The 18930-nt window shown below is 43.1% G+C and overlaps 1 protein-coding gene across 2 annotated transcripts in view; it reads right to left on the reverse strand.

The window, feature by feature from the left end:
• Positions 1–18930, reverse strand: part of GPSM2 (G protein signaling modulator 2) — a 397434-nt gene that overhangs the window by 366627 nt on the left and 11877 nt on the right. Inside the window, exon 2 of one of the 2 annotated variants that reach the window (XM_069232396.1) lies at positions 3199–3492. The exons of the other annotated variant lie outside the window; for it this stretch is intronic. Within the exon in view, the coding sequence (XP_069088497.1) occupies positions 3199–3260 (62 nt within the window). The 5' untranslated portion in view covers positions 3261–3492. The remainder of the gene's footprint in view (positions 1–3198; positions 3493–18930) is intronic. 2 annotated transcript variants of the gene reach the window in all.

Below are 18930 nucleotides of genomic sequence, written 5' to 3' on the forward strand. Positions count from 1 at the left end.
CAGGGTGATGGTAGGAGATGAAAAGGGACTGAGACAGTGAGTGGGGGTGGTGATGAATGACAATGAGGGCAACAGAGTTGATAGATGAAGCCAAGAAAAGTAGACAAAGATAAAACAAGCAGGTGTGAAAAAAAAAAAAAAAAAAAAAAAAAAAAAAAGGAGCAGAGGTAAAAAGACTAGCAAAATAAGCAGGTGTTAAAAATGACACCATACGCAAATGGGTATGAAGAGCGAAAAGGTGATTGTAACAGAAGCAGGAGAGGATAGAGAAGAGACCAGTAACTGGAGACTGCTGAGAAGGTTAAAAAGGAAAAATGATAAATAATGGAAAAGGGAAGATTGACAAAAAAACTTGGTGACAGGAAGGAGACTACAAGTCATAGGGTTGAAAAGGTGGTACAAAATTGCACGACTAAGAGGAGAAAATGAGAAAGAAGACTGAGCACAATGAAATTAGAAGGATTCTTAAGGGGGGCAGGAAGGGGGTTGAAAACAAGCATTTGCAATGCAATGGGTTGCATGTTTGTTCGAGCTAGACTATTAGCATTGTAAATTCCTAACTGGACTTTTAATGCCATAGAAATTGAAAATGAAAAGTAAAACAGTTGACATAAGCAAGCCATCTCAAAGCCCCACAGCCACCATAAGCATGAACGCGAAGGAGAATAAGATTTTTAGGCCTGTTTAGAGAAAAGGGGCTCTGGGAAGAATATGGAAAGAGGCAACAGCAAACATAAGCGCTCATGTAAAATGCTCTTAAAAAAAGAAAAAAGTAGTTCCTAAAATAGGAGCACTGGATGGATAGTAGTAATTGGTCCATGCTCTCAGGGAAGGCTAAACACAGGAAGAGACATGACAGATGCATGCCAGGGACAAATGGGGAGAAGGAATAGTAAAGTGACGATGGAGCCATCAAACGGGAATCCTAAGTGGGTTGAAGCACACAAGGTATAAATTACATGTCACTTCGAGACATGTAACAGCGCATGCATTGTCTATCTGAGACCTACAAATGGGAACAATGGAGGTTGCATCATTCCACTGACACATGCACAAGTCAGGCGGCATGCGTGTGCCAGCAGAATGATGTGGCACCATTTGCTTTATTATTATTATTTTTTGTTTTTCAATTTACTCACCCAACATGGTGGAGGTCTTTAGGATTGATAAATTAAAATAACTAGAGTTTTTTCGTGCAGAAGAACTAATTTAAAATATTTTTTTTTTAAAAGAACAGTAACTGTTGGGATAGCACTTGTGAGGAGGAAGGGGAACACGCAGGTGGGAGAACAGGGGAGAAGCACAAGAGGGACAGAACACCACAGAAGCACACAGGCAGAGAGCAACACAGAAAGCGGAGTGAATTAAAAGAAGCACACAGATGAGAGAGAACAATGCAAGGGAAGGAAATAAGACAGATGCAAGAGCACAACATGGAGTGGGAGGGGGAGAGAGGAGCAATCAATGGAAAAAAAACTGGAAAACACATGCACTCTATTAGAGTGCTGGAGCAAAAAGGAAAAAAGTAGGCTCCTGAAACTGGGCAGTGAAAGGGTCAAATGTAAACAAGCTACGCTCTAGGACGGGGAATAAAAACAAGCTTGACAAGGCAAGCCATTGAATAAGAAGCAAGGAAACGCAGTGCCCCTAAAGACAATTAATGGTAAGCAAAGGGCAGGCTTTAAGCTCCTTCTAAGATCTTGGTAAACTACTAATAGGTCAAAAAAGAAAGGGGAAAAAAAAAAAGAATTACAGGTTTAGATGTACATTATTTGTTACCAATGGGGAAGAAGCCCTAATGCTGTAAACATAATATAGAAAAAGACTATGTACAGTGCAAATCAGAACCCGTACTCTATCTAAGTCTCTATACATAGATCAGCGATACATAGGGCTTCCGCCTTCTTAGCAAAAGGGGGGCAAACAAGCAATGGATGCTCAACAGCAACAGAGCACTGACTGCAATCCTTTAGTAACAATGGACCTAAAGTGTCTCTCGCTATGAACAGATAACGAGTTATGAGATACAGCCCACGCTCCCCCCTCGCAGAACCAGGAATTGCTTTCTGGTTTATAGAGCACACTACTTTCTACCCTGTAGCAGTCCATCTTTCGCCCACTGGACTTTAATGAAAAAAATAAAATATACCAGAGCAATATCCTGTGTACACTGGTCTTCCACAGCAGTAATTTCAAAACGAAAGCAAAAATGCCCTTCCCTCCCCACGAAGGCATGCAAGTTTTTTTTTTTTTTTAAACAGCCAAGTTGGTTTCATCATTCCCATACGTGGATCATGATGGGGTCATGCACATGAACTAACCTCAAAATGTCTACTACTCTGCAGTCAGTACGTACACCATCAGATATGACGCACAAGACTACCATTCAGAAGTCAACAATGTAATTGACTAATAAAAAGATATTATATATATATATATATATATATATATATATATATATATATATATATATATATATATATATATAGTTACAATTTAACAAACCTCAACTATCTGTTCTGTATTTAAAACAATTAACATGTATGCCTCTACAAAGATAGGCCGATCGTGTTTTTTGAGATGTTCATTGCAAATGAGCAGGAAGTGTTTTTTTGGATCTGGATACCATGCGAACATTTCTACCAAAGATGCCTTCTGTGCACTGAATATTCCAGGCACATATAACCAGGCACCCCTGCTTAACAAGAAGTTAATTCATGTACACTCGACCCTTAAAATAACAGAGGGAACAAACGAATGAATGACCTTCGAGCGGTCTACTTAACGAAAGCCTAGAGCGCCAGCCTCTCATGGGCCGCACACAATGGCAAGCAGAGGATAATTATAGAACAGGACCCATTCATTCACTTACGTCACTAATAAGAAACCGAGAAGGCTCTGCAACAAAATCCGATATGGAGCCTTCGTTTCACACCTGTACCTCCACACGAAAGGGGAAAAAAGGGCCATTGTTCTGCCACCTAAATAATTAATATTTTCAGGATCCCTAACACAATGCACTGGTATATATATACCTGTAAACACACGACGTATCCTGACCCTATGCCCTACTCCAAGCCCAATCTGCTCATCCATGCACACAAACAGCATGTTTAAAAAAAAGCTGGTTCTCACATTAAGCACAATTGTAATGCAAGCAGCAGAAAAAGTAGTGCCAAACTGCAAAATGCATCTTACCTGTAGCGAACGTGAAAGCCATGGTCTTCACGCATGCTCACTAAAACATCACTTTGCTCCATCGAAGTGCATTATCAGCACACAAAAAACAGTAAAAGTGCGTATCAGATGGAAGCGAACGCGGAGGACTGTGTTCTCAACATCGTCCAAGTTAGTTTATTAGTGAGCTCGAGTTAATACGTCCTAAGCTCCCAGCGGCATCACTCGTCTTTCTTTAATAGGAAAAGAAGGTCACAGTGAGGCACGGCTCAGAAGTGTCCCGCGCGCCGCCCGGCAGCTCCTGCACTGGCCGTTCTGTAAGGGAACACAAGATGCGTGGCTTCAGGTCTGGTTTTCAACGTGCATAGCAACCTTTACTTAAGCTGTGAAAGCCAAGCCGGGACAGTTCTGCTGATAGCGCCGCCTCACCAGGAAGAGAGGGAGGGAGGACACAGAGAGGAGGCAGAGTGCGGCGCTGCGGTCAGAGGTAGCTCAAGGTAATCGTGCGCTTTAAAGAGGCCATCCAGTTTAGAAAGAAATAAAAAAGGCATACGTTTATTACCCACTCCCGAGTCACTGATAATCACCAACAATAGATATTCCGGAACGGTACTGTGCTTGACGAGGTCTGCCTGGGTTTTACAGATCTATGATATCACCCAATGACCCCTTTAACCGCTAAAGCATATTGCAAAAGCATTAGAAATGGGCGTAGTAACACGGTCTCAGGCTTTATTCGCCGAGTGTATGAAGTGTTCTATTGATGTGCACTTTCTATTATCATAAATTCGGCAATTAGCTGTGTAACATGGTTCTCTGTATTAATGGTTTATATGATATCTAAAATAAAGACATAAAAAAAAAAGAATGTGTTTCCTAGTGCTACAGTTGATTTCACGTTGATCATTTACAGGGCTCTTTGGCTTCTAAATGATGCATCACCCACTCTTCGCATGTGGCAAGGACCGAATGATCGCCCTGCTTGTGGAGGTGCCTTGCAGTGTGTTATTTGATTATTTATTGCGACTGCTCATCTTGGTTTCCTCTTTCTTACTGAAGGTTCTCGCTGGACTTCGCCAGCTTATACATTATTACTCTTTTTAAGAAAATATTTATGGAATGCATCTCACTCATATTCTAATAGCTGAGGATTGAGGTTTCTTTGCGCCAACAGCAGACTGGATACGTTGCAGAATACATATACCAACCGAATGCCATTGCCTTCCCATTGTGTTCAGATATGGGATGTAATAGACTTGACTTTATACTCATGTGTTTAGAAATGATGAAACTATATCAGTTTTCATTTTCTTTTTACACAATTTAAAATTTGATTTGGCTCCTCAGGTGGCCCATGGCTGCTGAGAAAATGAAATCATATTAACAGATTAGATCCCCAGCTTTCAGTAATGAGACAATGGGTGTTCCCGGGATCCCAATAATGATTCAGTGGGGGTCCCCGGGATCCAATACTGATAAAGTGGGGGTCCACAGAAGTCAAAAGGTTGGGAACCACTGCTGTAATAGATTAAAACCCCACCCTCCAACAGTCTCGTAATGGAATAATATGGAAACATGTAACCAAATCCATCACCTCTTAATCCAATGCAAATTTTGGACTATACAGAAATCTCATTGGACTCCTACCAAATGCTCAGAATCTGGTCTCTTGCAATCAGATACATGCTGGAATTCCAAGATGTTAAAAGGGAGTTAGCCCCTTTCTCTCTTTTAGCAGAAGTGGCATATTATAGTATATTGCTTTCTCATACACATAGTAAGATTATGTGGTCGTTACAAATACTTACTAACTACTCTTATTATCGATATATCAAATCTGCACACCAACTATGATTGCCTCTAATGTGCTACTATATACTAAAACTATTCAAAATAATTATGAAATGAAAAAAGTGTGGGCAAGAGAGAGATTTCATAACTAAAGGAGAAGGAGGCACATTACTCCTCAGAAAAGTCTTGCGCACTTGAGGTAATGATTAGTTTCAAAGTATATCAAGGGTATTTTTATTTTGGAAGATGAATGCTCAGAAGTTTACTAAAGGTCAAATGGCTCTCAAGGATAGAGGGTGAAGGATGCTACTGAGTCCCAGAGATGGGGGCAGATTCTCTGAAAGACTGGCCTGCAGTGCAGCCAAGTGGTTTGAGTGGATAGATAGGTGGACAGCTGTGAAAAATCTTGGAAATCTGAGAAGCAGGGCTTGTGGGTGATTTGTTTATATAGGATGGTGGTGTTTAACTGAAAGGTCTTGTGGGCGATAGACCAGGCGGCAATATTTTATGCACATCTGGGCTGCTTGAATATTGCAAGTGGAAATTAAAGTGGGTGGATGTACAACTCACAAGGAGCATGGCCAGAATTAGCAAATTAGAGAAATGTACTCCAGGGCAAAGGTCAGTGCGCGCTTTAGCTGTAGGGGTAAATGTACCTGTGCTTTTGATCTCAAAAAAGAAATCTGAGAATGCTGCATTCTAGCACCTTTTTTGTTTACCTTGTATATTAAACAGCATAGGCTCTATATTAAGGAAAAAACTGTAAAGAGTTCCCCTAGATCGGCCACAGACCCATCCTTTGTGATGGCGCAGCCCTTATGTCTCGTATCCCCCTGGGGCTTACAGAGATCACTCACCTGTTTTATTGTCCACATGACTGAGCTTGGTTTGATTGTTAACAAAATACCTTTGTAATAAAATGTGCCAGAACTTTATGGCCAGCTAACTTTTACCCCCACTTTCCCCTACTTGCATGTTTTATTCGATTAACACGGCACATGGTCCTCAGTATTTCAACAAATCTGTGACCGATCTTTTAAACTTCCCCACTAAACTAGGTAACAAACCTGTGAGTGAGATGCTTCCAATATACAATGCAAATGTTTCTTTGGTGCTCTCTACGAGGTCGGCATTTCGGGCTATCCTAATGTTAATCATCTTCAGACGGCAAAGAAGGCCTTTAAGAAACTTCTGTCTGCCCCTACAAGCTGTTCCAGATCTGTGTACCCATTCCGAACTGGGGGTTATGTTTTTATCTGACCTGATCAAAATTCAGCCAATTATACTATGGCACAAGGTATGGACTTCCGAATCCACTTGCTTAAATCGATCGTTTAATAATGACTGTTGTAAGCTGGCCGGTTTGCATCTTATGCCCTGGTTTAAATGTGTTACGCAGTTTTATCAGGCATTGGCCATGTAGACTAATTTACCACTCCCGAAGTATTACACAAGGTCAGTAGAAACTACCTAAAGGAAAAAAAATTATACTTACTTGAAAACCGAAGGCTTACCCAGAAAATGATAAAACCCAGTGTTATAAAAAACAAGGTTGCTTCTTGTAAGTAGTGGTGTGGAACCTTTTCTTAGTCTTGGGCAGAGCTGCCAACGCATGTTTCTCCCAACCCGTTTTACATCATTTACCTAGTTAGCATTCCAGCAATGAATGATTGGTCAGCAGTTTCGTTTAATTGCCCCTGCGATTGTCTATCTAGCCAATGTATCCACCTTCCACATCATTTTCGTCTGCAACGTTTATGACGCCTCTCGGAGACATTTTACATTGCCTATATTTCGTGAACTGAATTTTGAACAATATCACCTTGCCCTACTGTTTTTACAACAGTTGTCTTCTACTGAAATTTGTTGTAGGCTGTTCAGTTTTCCATGCTGGAAACAGGACTTCAGTAATGGCGTGTCCTTGCGTTCTTTTTAATTATTTAACTGATTTTACTGTATTTATGCATTGGGACGTGCACTTTATATTTGTATTGTAAGTTTTTATGTTTTTTTTATGAAAACTGAATAAAGCCGACACTGATTGAATGATTAAAATTAAAAGCCTTTTGGCAGATAGACCAGGTGGCAATAACTTGCTTGAATTTTGCAAGCAGAAATTAAAGTGGGTATACAACTCATAAGGGACATACACAGATGTAGCAAATTATTAAACAGGAACAACCAGCGCACACCCTTTTCCTTTATTATCACTCTCCCCAGTCTGTGCACTATTTTACTCACTTTATTTTCCTGCCGCTGGAGGAGGGGGGTGGGGGGGCATCATGAATAAGAGGAGCAGGTTCTAAGTAGTCCACGAAGCCTCACTGTAACCACTAAGAGTAACACAGCCAATTCTAATTAAATTGACCAGCTTCCTTCTGTTTTGGTATTGTAAACATCTACTAGAAGATATATACATAAAGATTACTGCTCCCCTGCTGCTTTCTCTATTAACAAGCAAGAACAGACACTGCACATTGTCTACATAATATATTATTACAATTACCATTGTAATAGTTTATTTGTTCTTACTGTAGATGTGCGGTAGATATATCTTAAACAGAAAGAACAATGAGTAGAATTTTTCTTGAGGACTGCAAAAAAGAATGTGGAAAAAGAAATAGAGTGTTTAATTATGGAAAGTAGGTTTGAGTACATTAATTTCAGTCAGAGTAAACTTCAACTTTTAAATCACCCGTCCTCAGTTGTCATGCAAAGGTAATATTTAATATTCATAGTGGTCATATATGCTCCTGTATATAATCTCAAAACTGTTAGAATATTCATCCAATATATACAAAGAAACATTCAAACATCCTGATGCATTTCGTGCCGAAGCCCTTCTTCAGGGGATAAGTAATCTACACATAACAAACGTTAGACTTGATGAAAAATGGAATAAGAAAACAAGGTTACAATGTCTTTGTGTGATATGAAACCACTACACTATGATGTAGAAAAAACATTAACTGCATGCAAAACCAGTATTGATGGCGTCTCACAGGACTGCTTCAGGTGCACAGTACCATCGCTAGCATCAACGTCATTACAAGTTATGCTATCGCTCAATCCAAAGGACTGTGCAACTCTAGAGCCTGTGCGTGTTCCTCTATTAGTTAACGCATGGAGTGTGTTAGTAAACTTTATCAGTGCACAATTATTCACTCTACGTAGGTCATGAAAGCTTTTGTGGCCATGTACTCACCACAGTAGTTCTCCAAGTAATTAGTGTCATCAAAAACAAACCCTCTGCATAAGAGGCTGCGCGTGATGAAAGTCAGGGGCGTGGTATTCCTATAGCCCGACACCCGGGACATATCGTTTGGGGTCAACGACAACAAGTTTTCGTGTTTATTGTGTCTTTGGGACAAGTAGGCCCAACCCTCTGAAGGGCAATCCCTTTGGCTGCCAGTTTACAGGGAAGGGAACTGCCTGCAGTTGGCATAATATCTGTGTCCATATGTTAATGCTGTTGACAGCTGTTCCCAGAAGAAAGTGTGTGCACACGTTTGGAAAATTTAACAATATGAGGCTATATAAAATGCTCCCAGAATACTCTCTGATTAGATGCAAATAGCTGGAAGCAAGATTGATGATTCTTCGCTTTCAAAATAAAATGTTCAGAAAAAACACCAAGTAGGGAAAAAAAAGAAACATTTTTCTTAGGTACTGTGAAATTTTAGGTATTATTTCTTTGAAGCATCATTTAGTAAACTGTGCATGCTAGTATTTCCAAAACATATTCATAATGGAAAACCATTGTAACCATTTTCAAGATTATGGGAAACATGAAAATAGACAAGCACCGGCAAAGCCAACCAATCGGACAATGAAGGTCAGCCTTTTATTTTTGTCAGGGCGTGTCTTGTTTTGACTAAGATTTTGTAACGCTTTATTGGTGTGGGAGCTGCCAAGCCTTCACCATTGTAACACACATTGGAAAAAAGCAAAAAAATAAATAAATATATATATAGGTTCTCAAAAAGCACTCATTGCCACAATAGTTCCTGTCAGTGAACAAAACTACTGTGTGTGTGTGTGTGTGCCAATATGCTCCTTGTGGAAGAACAGAATGCAATCAATTACAGTAAAGCCAGCCAATAGGATAAAGACAGCAAGAGCGAGAAGAACAAGTTACTTACCTTCGGTAACAAATTATCTGTTATAGACACTATCTAGTTGCAGATTCCTTACAATAGAATTTCCTGGCGTCAGATTCGTATCTGGAATTTTTTGTGCTGAGCAGTACCTTGTGCGTGCCGTCGTTTCGGATCCGCTTGCGCCGTCCAGTTCCGCGTGGCGTCGTTGGAGCCATCTGTGACGTCACGGTCTTCTACATGGGCACCACCTCAGCTCTTTTCCACAACTTCCCACACCAGAAGCGCAGAGTCATGGAAGAATCAACAAGCATTTCAGTTTAACGCTTAATTGTTTGAGGAAAAAGACATGCCCTTGAGAAAGGCAAAAATAAAAAAAAACATGATGTATATATTCGCAGAGCAGGAAGGTTTGCGTGGGTGTAAGGAATCTGCAGCTGAATAGAGTCTCTACCAGATAATTTGTTACCAAAGGTAAGTAACTTGTTCATCTGATAGAGACTTCTAGCTGCAGATTTCTTACCTTAGAATAGATACACAAGCTATAACTCCTGGTGGTGGGTCGCAAGGATATATTCCACACCAGGAAGTCCTGCAGGATCTAGTGGGCAAAATGCCCCTCTCGCCTCACCTGGCTATCCAGGCAGTAGTGTCTTGCAAACGTGTGCAAGAAAGCCCACGTTGCCGCTTGGCATATGGCAAGTACCGGCACGCCACGAGGCAACGCAGTGGTAGCAGTGTTTCCTCTGTTAGAGTGAGCCCTCAAGCCCTCTGGAGGCTGCTTCTTAGCCCAAGCGTATCAAATCTTTATACAGAGAACGACCCAGTGCCAAATGGATCGTTTCTGTACTGCCCGACCCTTCTTTGCAGCAACGTAAACCACAAAGAGTTGGTTGTCCACCCAGAACTCTTTTGTGCTGTCAAGGTAGAACGATAACACTGTTTTTGGGTCCAGCCGATGGAGACGCTCCTCTTCCTTAGAGGAATGCGGTGGCACAAAGAAGGTGGGCAGGGTGATATTTTGACCCAGATTGAAAGGGGTCACCACCTTGGGGAAGAAAGAGGCATGAGTTCTGAGGTCTACTTTATCAGGATATAGCGTGAGACACAGCGGTTTCGAAGGTAAAGCCTGCAGCTCACTCACTCTCCTGGCAGATGTGATCGCCACTAAGAAGGCTGTTTTGATAGTGAGCAGCCGGAGAGGACAATTATGTAAAGGCTCAAAAGGAGCACACATTAGAAAAGTGAGTACTAGATTAAGACAATGGGAGACTTGAACATAGATGGTTGGTCGGGCAAGCGTAGTAAAGCCGATAAGGCAGCAAGATAGCCCTTGGGAGTCCCTAAGGAGGAACCCGGTTGGGCGAGTGATAGAATAAACGAAAGGACATTAGATAGAGAAGAAGAAAGAGGATCAATAGACCTTTCTGTACAATATGAAACAAAACATTTCCACCGGCAGGCGTAAATCGACTTAGTAGAGGGACGCCTGGCTGCCAGAATGACATCATAGACTTCGGAAGAGAGGTCATAAACCATCAACTGTCGCCGCTCAATCCCCACGCAGGAAGCCGTAAAGTTGGCAGATTCGGGTTGAGAACCTTCCCCTGCTGCTCCGACAGAAAATCCTCCTGAAGAGGCAACCTGGTTGGAAGACTGATGGTCATTTTGAGAAGCTCTGGATACCAGACTCTCCGTGCCCAATCCGGAGCCACTAGGATTACTTCGGCCAGGTCATTCTTGATTTTTTTGAGAACTCTGGGCAGAAGTGGTATCGGCGAAAAGGCGTACAGGAGGCCTGAACTCCACTCGTGATGAAAAGCATCCCCTAGTGATAGCCCCCTTGGAAACTCCAATGCGCAAAACTGCGGTAATGGCGAGTTCTCTACAGAGGCAAACAAATCTAACCAAGGCTCTCCCCACTGCTGAAAGAGTCCTTGCACCACCTCCGGATGGAGGGACCAGTTGTGATCCGTTGGCTGAGTTCGTCCGCCCTGGTGTTCATAACCAGGGTTATGCCCTGCTGTTCCAGCCATGTCCAGAGACACAGAGCATCTTGACAAAGGGTCCACAACCCCACACCGCCCTGCTTGTTGCAGTACCACATTGCAGTAGTGTGGTCCGTGAACACCTGCACTACCTTCCCTTTCACAACAGGAAGAAATGCTTTTAAAGCTAGCCGGATTGCCCAAAGCTCCTACAAGTTGATATGGAGCCCGAGACACCAATCTCCACCTCTCCCAGATGGACGCCCCATCCCAGAAGTGATGCATCCGTCACTACTGTGAGATCTGGTTGGGGAAGGGCAGGGTGTCTGCCTCTGACCCAATTGCAGTTCACCGACCACCACTGCAGATCCTTTGCAGTTCCATCCGAGATCTGAACCACGTTGGTAAGATTTCCCCGATGCTGTGCCCTTTGGAACTTCAGGTCCCACTGCAGAGCTCTCATATGCCGTTTGACATGCTTAACCAATAGGATGCAGGAAGACATGAGTCCCAACAGCCTCAAGAGTCTGTCTCACCGAAATCCAGGATAGAGGCAGAAACATCAATATCGTAACCTGAATATCCTGGACTCGCTGCTCGGGAGGATAGGCCCGATACTGCACTGTGTCCAGAACAGCTCAGATGAAAGTGAGCTTCTGAGAGGGAGTCGGGTGTGACTTCAGCACATTTATAGTGAACCCCAGCAAATGCAGGAGGTTTGTCATCATTTGGAGATGGGTGACGAGAGCCTGGAGCTTCGGAGCCTTCAACAGCCAATCGTCTAGGTAGGGGAAGCCTGAAATCCCTAACCTGCGCAGATGAGCTGCCACCACCGTCATCACTTTGGTGAACACCCAAGGGGCACTGGTGAGACTGAAGGGGAGCATGGTAAACTGAAAGTGCTTGCGGTCCACCTTGAATCGCAAGTAACGCCTGTGGGCGGGCAGGCTGGGGACATGAAAATACACATCTTGCAAGTCCAACGCTACCATCCAGTCTCCTTGGTCTAGGGCAGACAAGACCTGAGCAAGAGTGAGACTCTTGAATTTCTGCTTTTTGAGGAAGAGATTGACGTCCCTTAAATCCAGGATAGGGCGAATGCCCTTGTTCTTTTTGGGAATGAGAAAGTAGCGGGAATAACAACCATTGCCTACTGCTGACATCGGGACTCTTTCTATAGCTCCCTTGGCCAAGAGAGCTGAAACTTCTTCGTGGAGCAAAACTAAATGGTCCTCCATCAGCCGTTCTTTTATCGGAGGGATAGAAGGAGAGGAAGACTGGAAGGGGAGGGAATAGCCCTTCTGTACGATCTGCAAGACCCATTTGTCCGTTGTGATGGAATGCCAGTGAGGGAGATGAAATTGAATCCTCCCTCCAACTGGACGGACATGGGCTTGCAGAACCACACTAGGAGGGCTTGGGCGTTGTGGGGGGGGGGGGCTGTGTGGTGGTCGACCGCTGGTTAGACCCTCTGGGTCTGACGGTACCATGACCATGTCCTCTTCCGGGATGCTGTGAAGCCAGAGGACGGTGGCTGAATTGTGGCTGGCGTGATACAGCGCCCCTTCCGAAGACTCAAAAGGGACAGAAGACAGACTGCTGTCGAACTGGCGCTGAGAGGCCCAAGGATCTGGCCGTAACTCGAGAATCCTTGAACCTCTCAAGCGCTGAGGCTCCCTTTTCAACAAAAAGGCGAGAGCCATCAAAGGGCATGTCCATCAAACTAGACTGGACATCCCCTGAAAAGCCAGTAGAACGTAGCGAGGCGTGACGACGTAGGGCCACTGTCGATGCAATGGCTGTACCCAGCGAGTCGGTCGTATCCAATCCACACCAGATTGTAAACTTGGCTGAATCCCTCCCATCCTTGACAGAATGGGTGAGAGTGTCTCGTGGGACCTGGGGGAGCACCTGTGCCACCGTATCCCATAAAGTATGGGAAAACCAACCCAATAGGCAAGAGGTGTTTACTAACCTCAATGCCAGGCTGGAGGAAGAAAACAACACCTTTCCAAGTTGGTCCAGCCTCTTGGATTCCCTATCCAGAGGGGAGGAAGGGAAGGCACCACGGGAAATGGAGGCTTGGACCACCAACCTCTCTGGGGTGGGGTGTTGCTAAGGAAACTAGGGTCGTTTGGAGCAGGTGTATGGCGGCGGCCGACCGTCCTATTCACAGGAGCCCCTGTGCTGGGTTTGGACCATGTTCCCAGAAGAACGTCCGTTAGGGCCTCATTGAAGGGCAACATTGGCTCACCCTGGGCTAAAGCACCTCTGTCAGGAGATTCGTCCTGACTGGCACCGTGGGCAAGTCTAGGTCCAAGACTTCAGCTGCCCTACGCACCACCATATCATAAGAAGCTCCCTCCTCCGTAGCCACGTAGGGAGGAGAGAGCATGCCAGTATCTGGAGACGTGTCCAGTCCACTGGCTTCCCCTAGATCCTCATACCAGTCCTGCTCTTGCTCCAATTCATTCAAGGATCCTCAGACCTAATAGGCACCGGATCATCCGGAATGAGGATGGGGCTACCACCAGTGGGCGCCGGTGTTGGAGGAAGAGTCGACGTCGGACCTGGCGCCAGAGGAGGTCGACTGCGTGGGACTGGTGCCAGTCTGGATCTGCAATCGGATCCTGGGGTCCCCAACGGCGCTGAGGCCGAAGCTGTCGACATTGAATCCGGTGAGGCCCATGCTGACCACGCAAGGCCCGAAGACCCACCCGAGGGTCGCTCCGGTCCCCGGAAAAGGGGGAAGATGAGGAGTTGGCCCTGGCGACGGCTCAGCGGAACTGCGCTCGGAACGTCAATGTTCCCTAGACGCCTCTCTGGCCGACAGGTGTGGCGGAAGTCGAAGTCTGCTTGGACTTCTTCCTCTTGTGCCTCTTACCTGAATGATCGGATGACCTCGAATGAGAGGAAGAGGACTTGGGGTTCCGGGAGCGGTGCCGTGACCTCCTCCTACTGCAAGAGTGTGACCTCCTCTGAGTCGCACCGACCGGAGACGGCTGTCGCCGTTAGAAGTTTGAGGGATCTCTCCCTCAAGGCCTTCAGAGCCATGACCCGACAGTCGGAACACGAAGTCGAGTCGCGATCCTTCTCCAAACAACAGATACACACTCCGTACAGATCCGTGACCGACATGCACCAAGTGGTTTGAATCCTGTCTTTCTAGAAAACATGTTCAAACAATCAAGCAAAAAACCTCAACAATCGTTAGCTCTTTCCAGATCTGCGCTTAACCGGCACGGAAGGAAAAGAACTAATGCACGCGCACCAGGGTGGTGCCTAGAAGACCCCACCGTCACAGACTGCTCCAACGATACTAACGACGCCACCCGGAGCCGGATGACGCACGCAGATCCGAACAACCCCATCTGACAGCGTGCGCAGGGTACTGCTCAGCAGAAAAATTTCACATTCTAAGCTGATGCCAGGAAATTCTAAGGTAAGGAATCTGCAGCTAGAAGTTTCCATCAGATATAGAATTTTTATTTAAAAAAATGTCTTTGCAAACACCAGACCTTATTGGGGGCCCAATTCTTGAAGAAAGTTGCAAAAGGGCACCCATGGTACATGTCTTTGCATTAGTGGCTTTCGTGAATTCACAAGAATTTACAGAAGTACACCAGGAAATCACAATCCTAGAAAATATATGTGAACTGTATTTCAGCACAAGATTTGCTCATGCGAACGTCTATTGAGCGTTTACAAGTTCATTTTCCCTCCAACCACTTTTTTCCCCAGCCCCGGAAGAACTTCTACTTCTACCCTTATCAGGAGAAAAATTCCAGCCTCTCTCAGTATGGGAAAAGATTAGAGAAGAGCTGGTGAAAATCCTTAAAACATGTATTTTAGTAGGTTTGCACAGACTCAAAGGTATTCTAGCCCTGGAATTATTGTTGACTGCTTCCTCCAGCCTCAGTATGTCGAACCGCGAAATGGTGGTAAATAAAAAGGAAATTGCTATAGTAGGGCTTGAAATTACTAGTATCCAAGCCCTAATTTATTATTAGTCCTAGCAGAATCAGAGAGGCTATTTTCAGACCTCTTACATATTAACATTGCTGCCATAATTTGTTGCCGCACTACATTGTACCAAAAAGAAAAGTTTTTTTTTTTTTTTTTTTTTTTAACAGAACAAGTAGATTTATGAAGCAACCTGGCCTCTGGACAAGTAGATATTTTATTAAATCCCACACCTCTGAATATCTACATACACTCACTGCTGTGGTTCATTGTGTCTCTGCATCGCATTGTCAATGGCATCTCAAGCAGACACACTGGATTATCGGTTAAGATACAAAGACCATTGAAACAAAAACAGTGCCACCCAGAAAGGCTGGTAAATGCGTGCCTTGTTGAAAGAGGATATGCTGGATTAGTAAACCTGGGTCGTACCACATGCAAGGTTAAGCTTGGTTCGGAAACAGTTAAAGATTCAATGTACCAGTTATAAGTGCATGCCAATGTTAGTATGTGTCACAAAACATACAGTAGCACTCGCATGTTGATATTAGCATAATGCACCCTGAGCTTAACCTCCTGAGTTTGAACCCACCCCTCTCTTTTGGGTCTGACTCATCCAGTGAACCGCGGTGATCGAACCTCGACCCTCAATCCTAAATTTGAAGAACAATGTTTGTTCAAGTGCAGAACTCAGTGCACAAGCATAGTGAAGTAAATCAATGTTTATGCGCAGTAAGAATTATGGACCCCCCCCCCAAGGTGGAAAAATAAATGATATAACTGTTTTCAACAAACTATGGCAAAAATGATATCCCCAGTCAATCATGCAAATAAAAACGATGCAGATGATAAATATGAAATCCTTAAGGTGTGGTCACATCATATATCCAAAAAGGATGGTCAAAGGCACTTCCCAAAAAAAAGTAAAAATCTACTGAAAAATTCAACCCTGGAACCATCAATGATGTTTTACAAAAAGCAACTAAGTTCCAATCTGGTAATCAGTCCTCTCAGGGCAAGGGTATCATTTTTATTTAATCCAATATTTTTCCCTCTGCAAAAACAACTTTATGTTATCGACCCCTTTTCTTGGATGAACTGTCTCTAGTACCAATAATCTTAGTTGGCAGCTGTTGTGTTCAAAAGAGATGAAGTGAACTACAACTGCTGATGTATCATTCATGGTTCATATGTTACTCTTGTGGTTAGTTAGGGTGCTCAGTTTTCCCCACGTATCCTAAATCACAAGGGCATTAAAAAAAAAAAAAATCTTAAAGTCACATGTGGCACTAATCTGGAGCTTTATTCTTGTGCCCTTTCGCGGATGAGTGATGTTGGTACCTTTAATGATGTTACTGCAGTTCAAACAAGGTTTTGTCCCTTTGTGTACGACATCTTTAGAAGTGTTTTTGGGATGTTCCAAGAGTGCCTTTAAGGTCTTTGATCTTTTATAGGGAAAAGAGGAGGTTTCTGGAAAATAACCCGAAAGCCTTCTTCCGTCTGGAGTATGGGCCAATATCTTAATATGACCTTCTTGAGGCTGCTTACTTCTTGTGGAATATTTCGGAACATCCATTATTCTGTATGTGTCTTTTTTGGGTTTCTTGCTTGTCAATAACTGAGTTCTGTTCATGGTAATCACCCTTTCTTTGGCGCTCTTAATCACTATTTAAAGAAATCCTTGTTCTGTAAATTTGTTAACCATGTGCGGTTTACCAATTATAAATTTGTAGGGATCCAAAGTGATCCATTTTATCCTCAGTATTTGAGAGTGCTGGTGAAAACTGCTTTAATTCAGCAAGTTGTTGCGGTCGGTTGATCTGACGTAAAGATTATTTTCCAGCTGGCTTTCCCTCCTGGTGACTTCCAAGTCCAAGAATGTAATAAAACTCTTGCTCATGGCGTGCGTGAAACCAATATGTTCATTAATCTGGTTAGGTGTTTCAATGGCTAACACTAGTTCAGACTTAGATCCTTTACATATGACAAAAAATTTCATCAATTCATCACCAATAAGTGAGAAGATTGTCATCCTATCCTCAAATTATCAAAATGCTGCCGGACTCAAATTTGTACATGAACAGTTTGCGTAGCACAGAGCTGTGCAACTGCTCATTGATGCGCCAGTTCTTTATAGCAAGTATTCCTTGTTCCATCTGAAATCACTGTGGTATAATGTGAAGTGTAGTAACTCCATTAAGAATATTTTTTAAATGGTTATCTTTATTACTGCCTGCCAGGAAATACTCTACTGTCTCTCTGCCTACATTATAAGGAATAGAGGTATAGAGCAATTTTACATCAATGTACACAATGAGATTGTCTTCTTCATAGAATTTGATGTAAATTAATTTATTTAAAAAACAAAAAACGGTGGTGTCCCTCAAATGGGTAGTCATGTCCTGTACAAGTGGTTGTAAATGTCTGTCTAAAAAATGCCCCCACCCTTTGTGTATAGATTTCTTGGTGGACACAATCGGTCTGAAAGGTGGATGTGTGTTATTCTTATGGATTTTAGGCAGCATGTGAACACTGGGAGTTCTTGGATTGTCTTGCATCAGAAATCTTCTATCTTCTTCTGTTAATAGTGCCAGAGGCTGTCACGTTCATTAGGATGGTAGAAAGTACTCTTTGAAACTCACTTGTGGGATCAAATTCCAGTTTCATAACATGGTCCCCAACATTGTCTGTAATATGTACTATCCATAATGACCAAGGCACCACCTTTGTCAGCCTTGCAACATGTTAAATCTGGATTTTCAGCAATTTTAGAGATTATTCCTTTCTCTTTCATGCACATGTTAGAACATTTCGGGTACTTGGTGTTAAAAATCTTGTTCAGTTCTCAAAGGAATCCAACACTTTATGGCTCACTGGTGCAATAAAGGAGGTCTTGGTTTTCAATGGCATCCCCACTGGTGCAATAAAGGAGGTCTTGGTTTTCAATGGCATCCAAGTGTCAATCTCTTTTTTCTGTGATTCACCTACTAGATTTACAAAAAAGTGTGTATTCTGACGTTTCTCATGAACTTAAAAAACAAACCTCCTGTTCTAACATTTTGGAATGGTAAGTAGGAACAAATGATGTTCCCTTTAGTAATGTCCTAATTTGTATGGGTATCAAGTGACATTTAGAAATGTTGGACACTTAGTTGCTGTCTTCTAAGATTTTTAACTTCTGGTTGGAATATTCAGATCTTTTATCGTGTGTTGAGACTTTTCTATTCTTGCCACTTCCTTACCTTGAATTTTGTTTGCGGCAAGGCTGGTTTCTAAAAAAAAAAAAAAAAATTTAAATTAAAAAAAAAAAAAACAACCCCAGACGTTTCTGGTATAGGGTTGTTCTGCATCTGTATGGTGGACTTTGTGATGACTTGAAAGCCTGATTCTTTCCTGTGGGAAAGGGTCTAATTTTCAGAAGAAGAGGCGACATCTTCAGATGACTTGGTAAATTGTCTGTTTTGCCTCCTCATGGTGTAAATTTCTGCCCAACTGTATACCTTGCCAAATTTGTGGTCTATGGTGTCTCTCTTGAATTTCCTAATTTACCGCTCATTCATTTCACTGGAATAGCGTTCCAACTGAATGTTAATATCAGAACGTATCTTGACCCAACCAACAATGGGACCACGGAGTCCTTTAGACTCATCAATCACATAACTCGTAATCACTTTGACACCAGAGATGGAACTCAGCACCCAAGGTAGGCATGTAAGACGCCATAAATACTGATATTGCACGCAGTTAATATGTTTTTTCCGAATCAAAGGGGCTTTATATCACACTGAATTGGTTTCATAGCACACAAAGGCATTTTAACCTTGTTGTCTTATCCCTTTGACTCAATTTTTCACCAAGTCTACTGTTTAGGTTAATTATCCCCTGAAGAAGTGCTAAGGCCAGAAATGTATTGG

Source organism: Pleurodeles waltl, chromosome 4_2 (genome assembly GCF_031143425.1).
Source record: "Pleurodeles waltl isolate 20211129_DDA chromosome 4_2, aPleWal1.hap1.20221129, whole genome shotgun sequence".
Lineage (NCBI taxonomy): Eukaryota > Metazoa > Chordata > Amphibia > Caudata > Salamandridae > Pleurodeles > Pleurodeles waltl.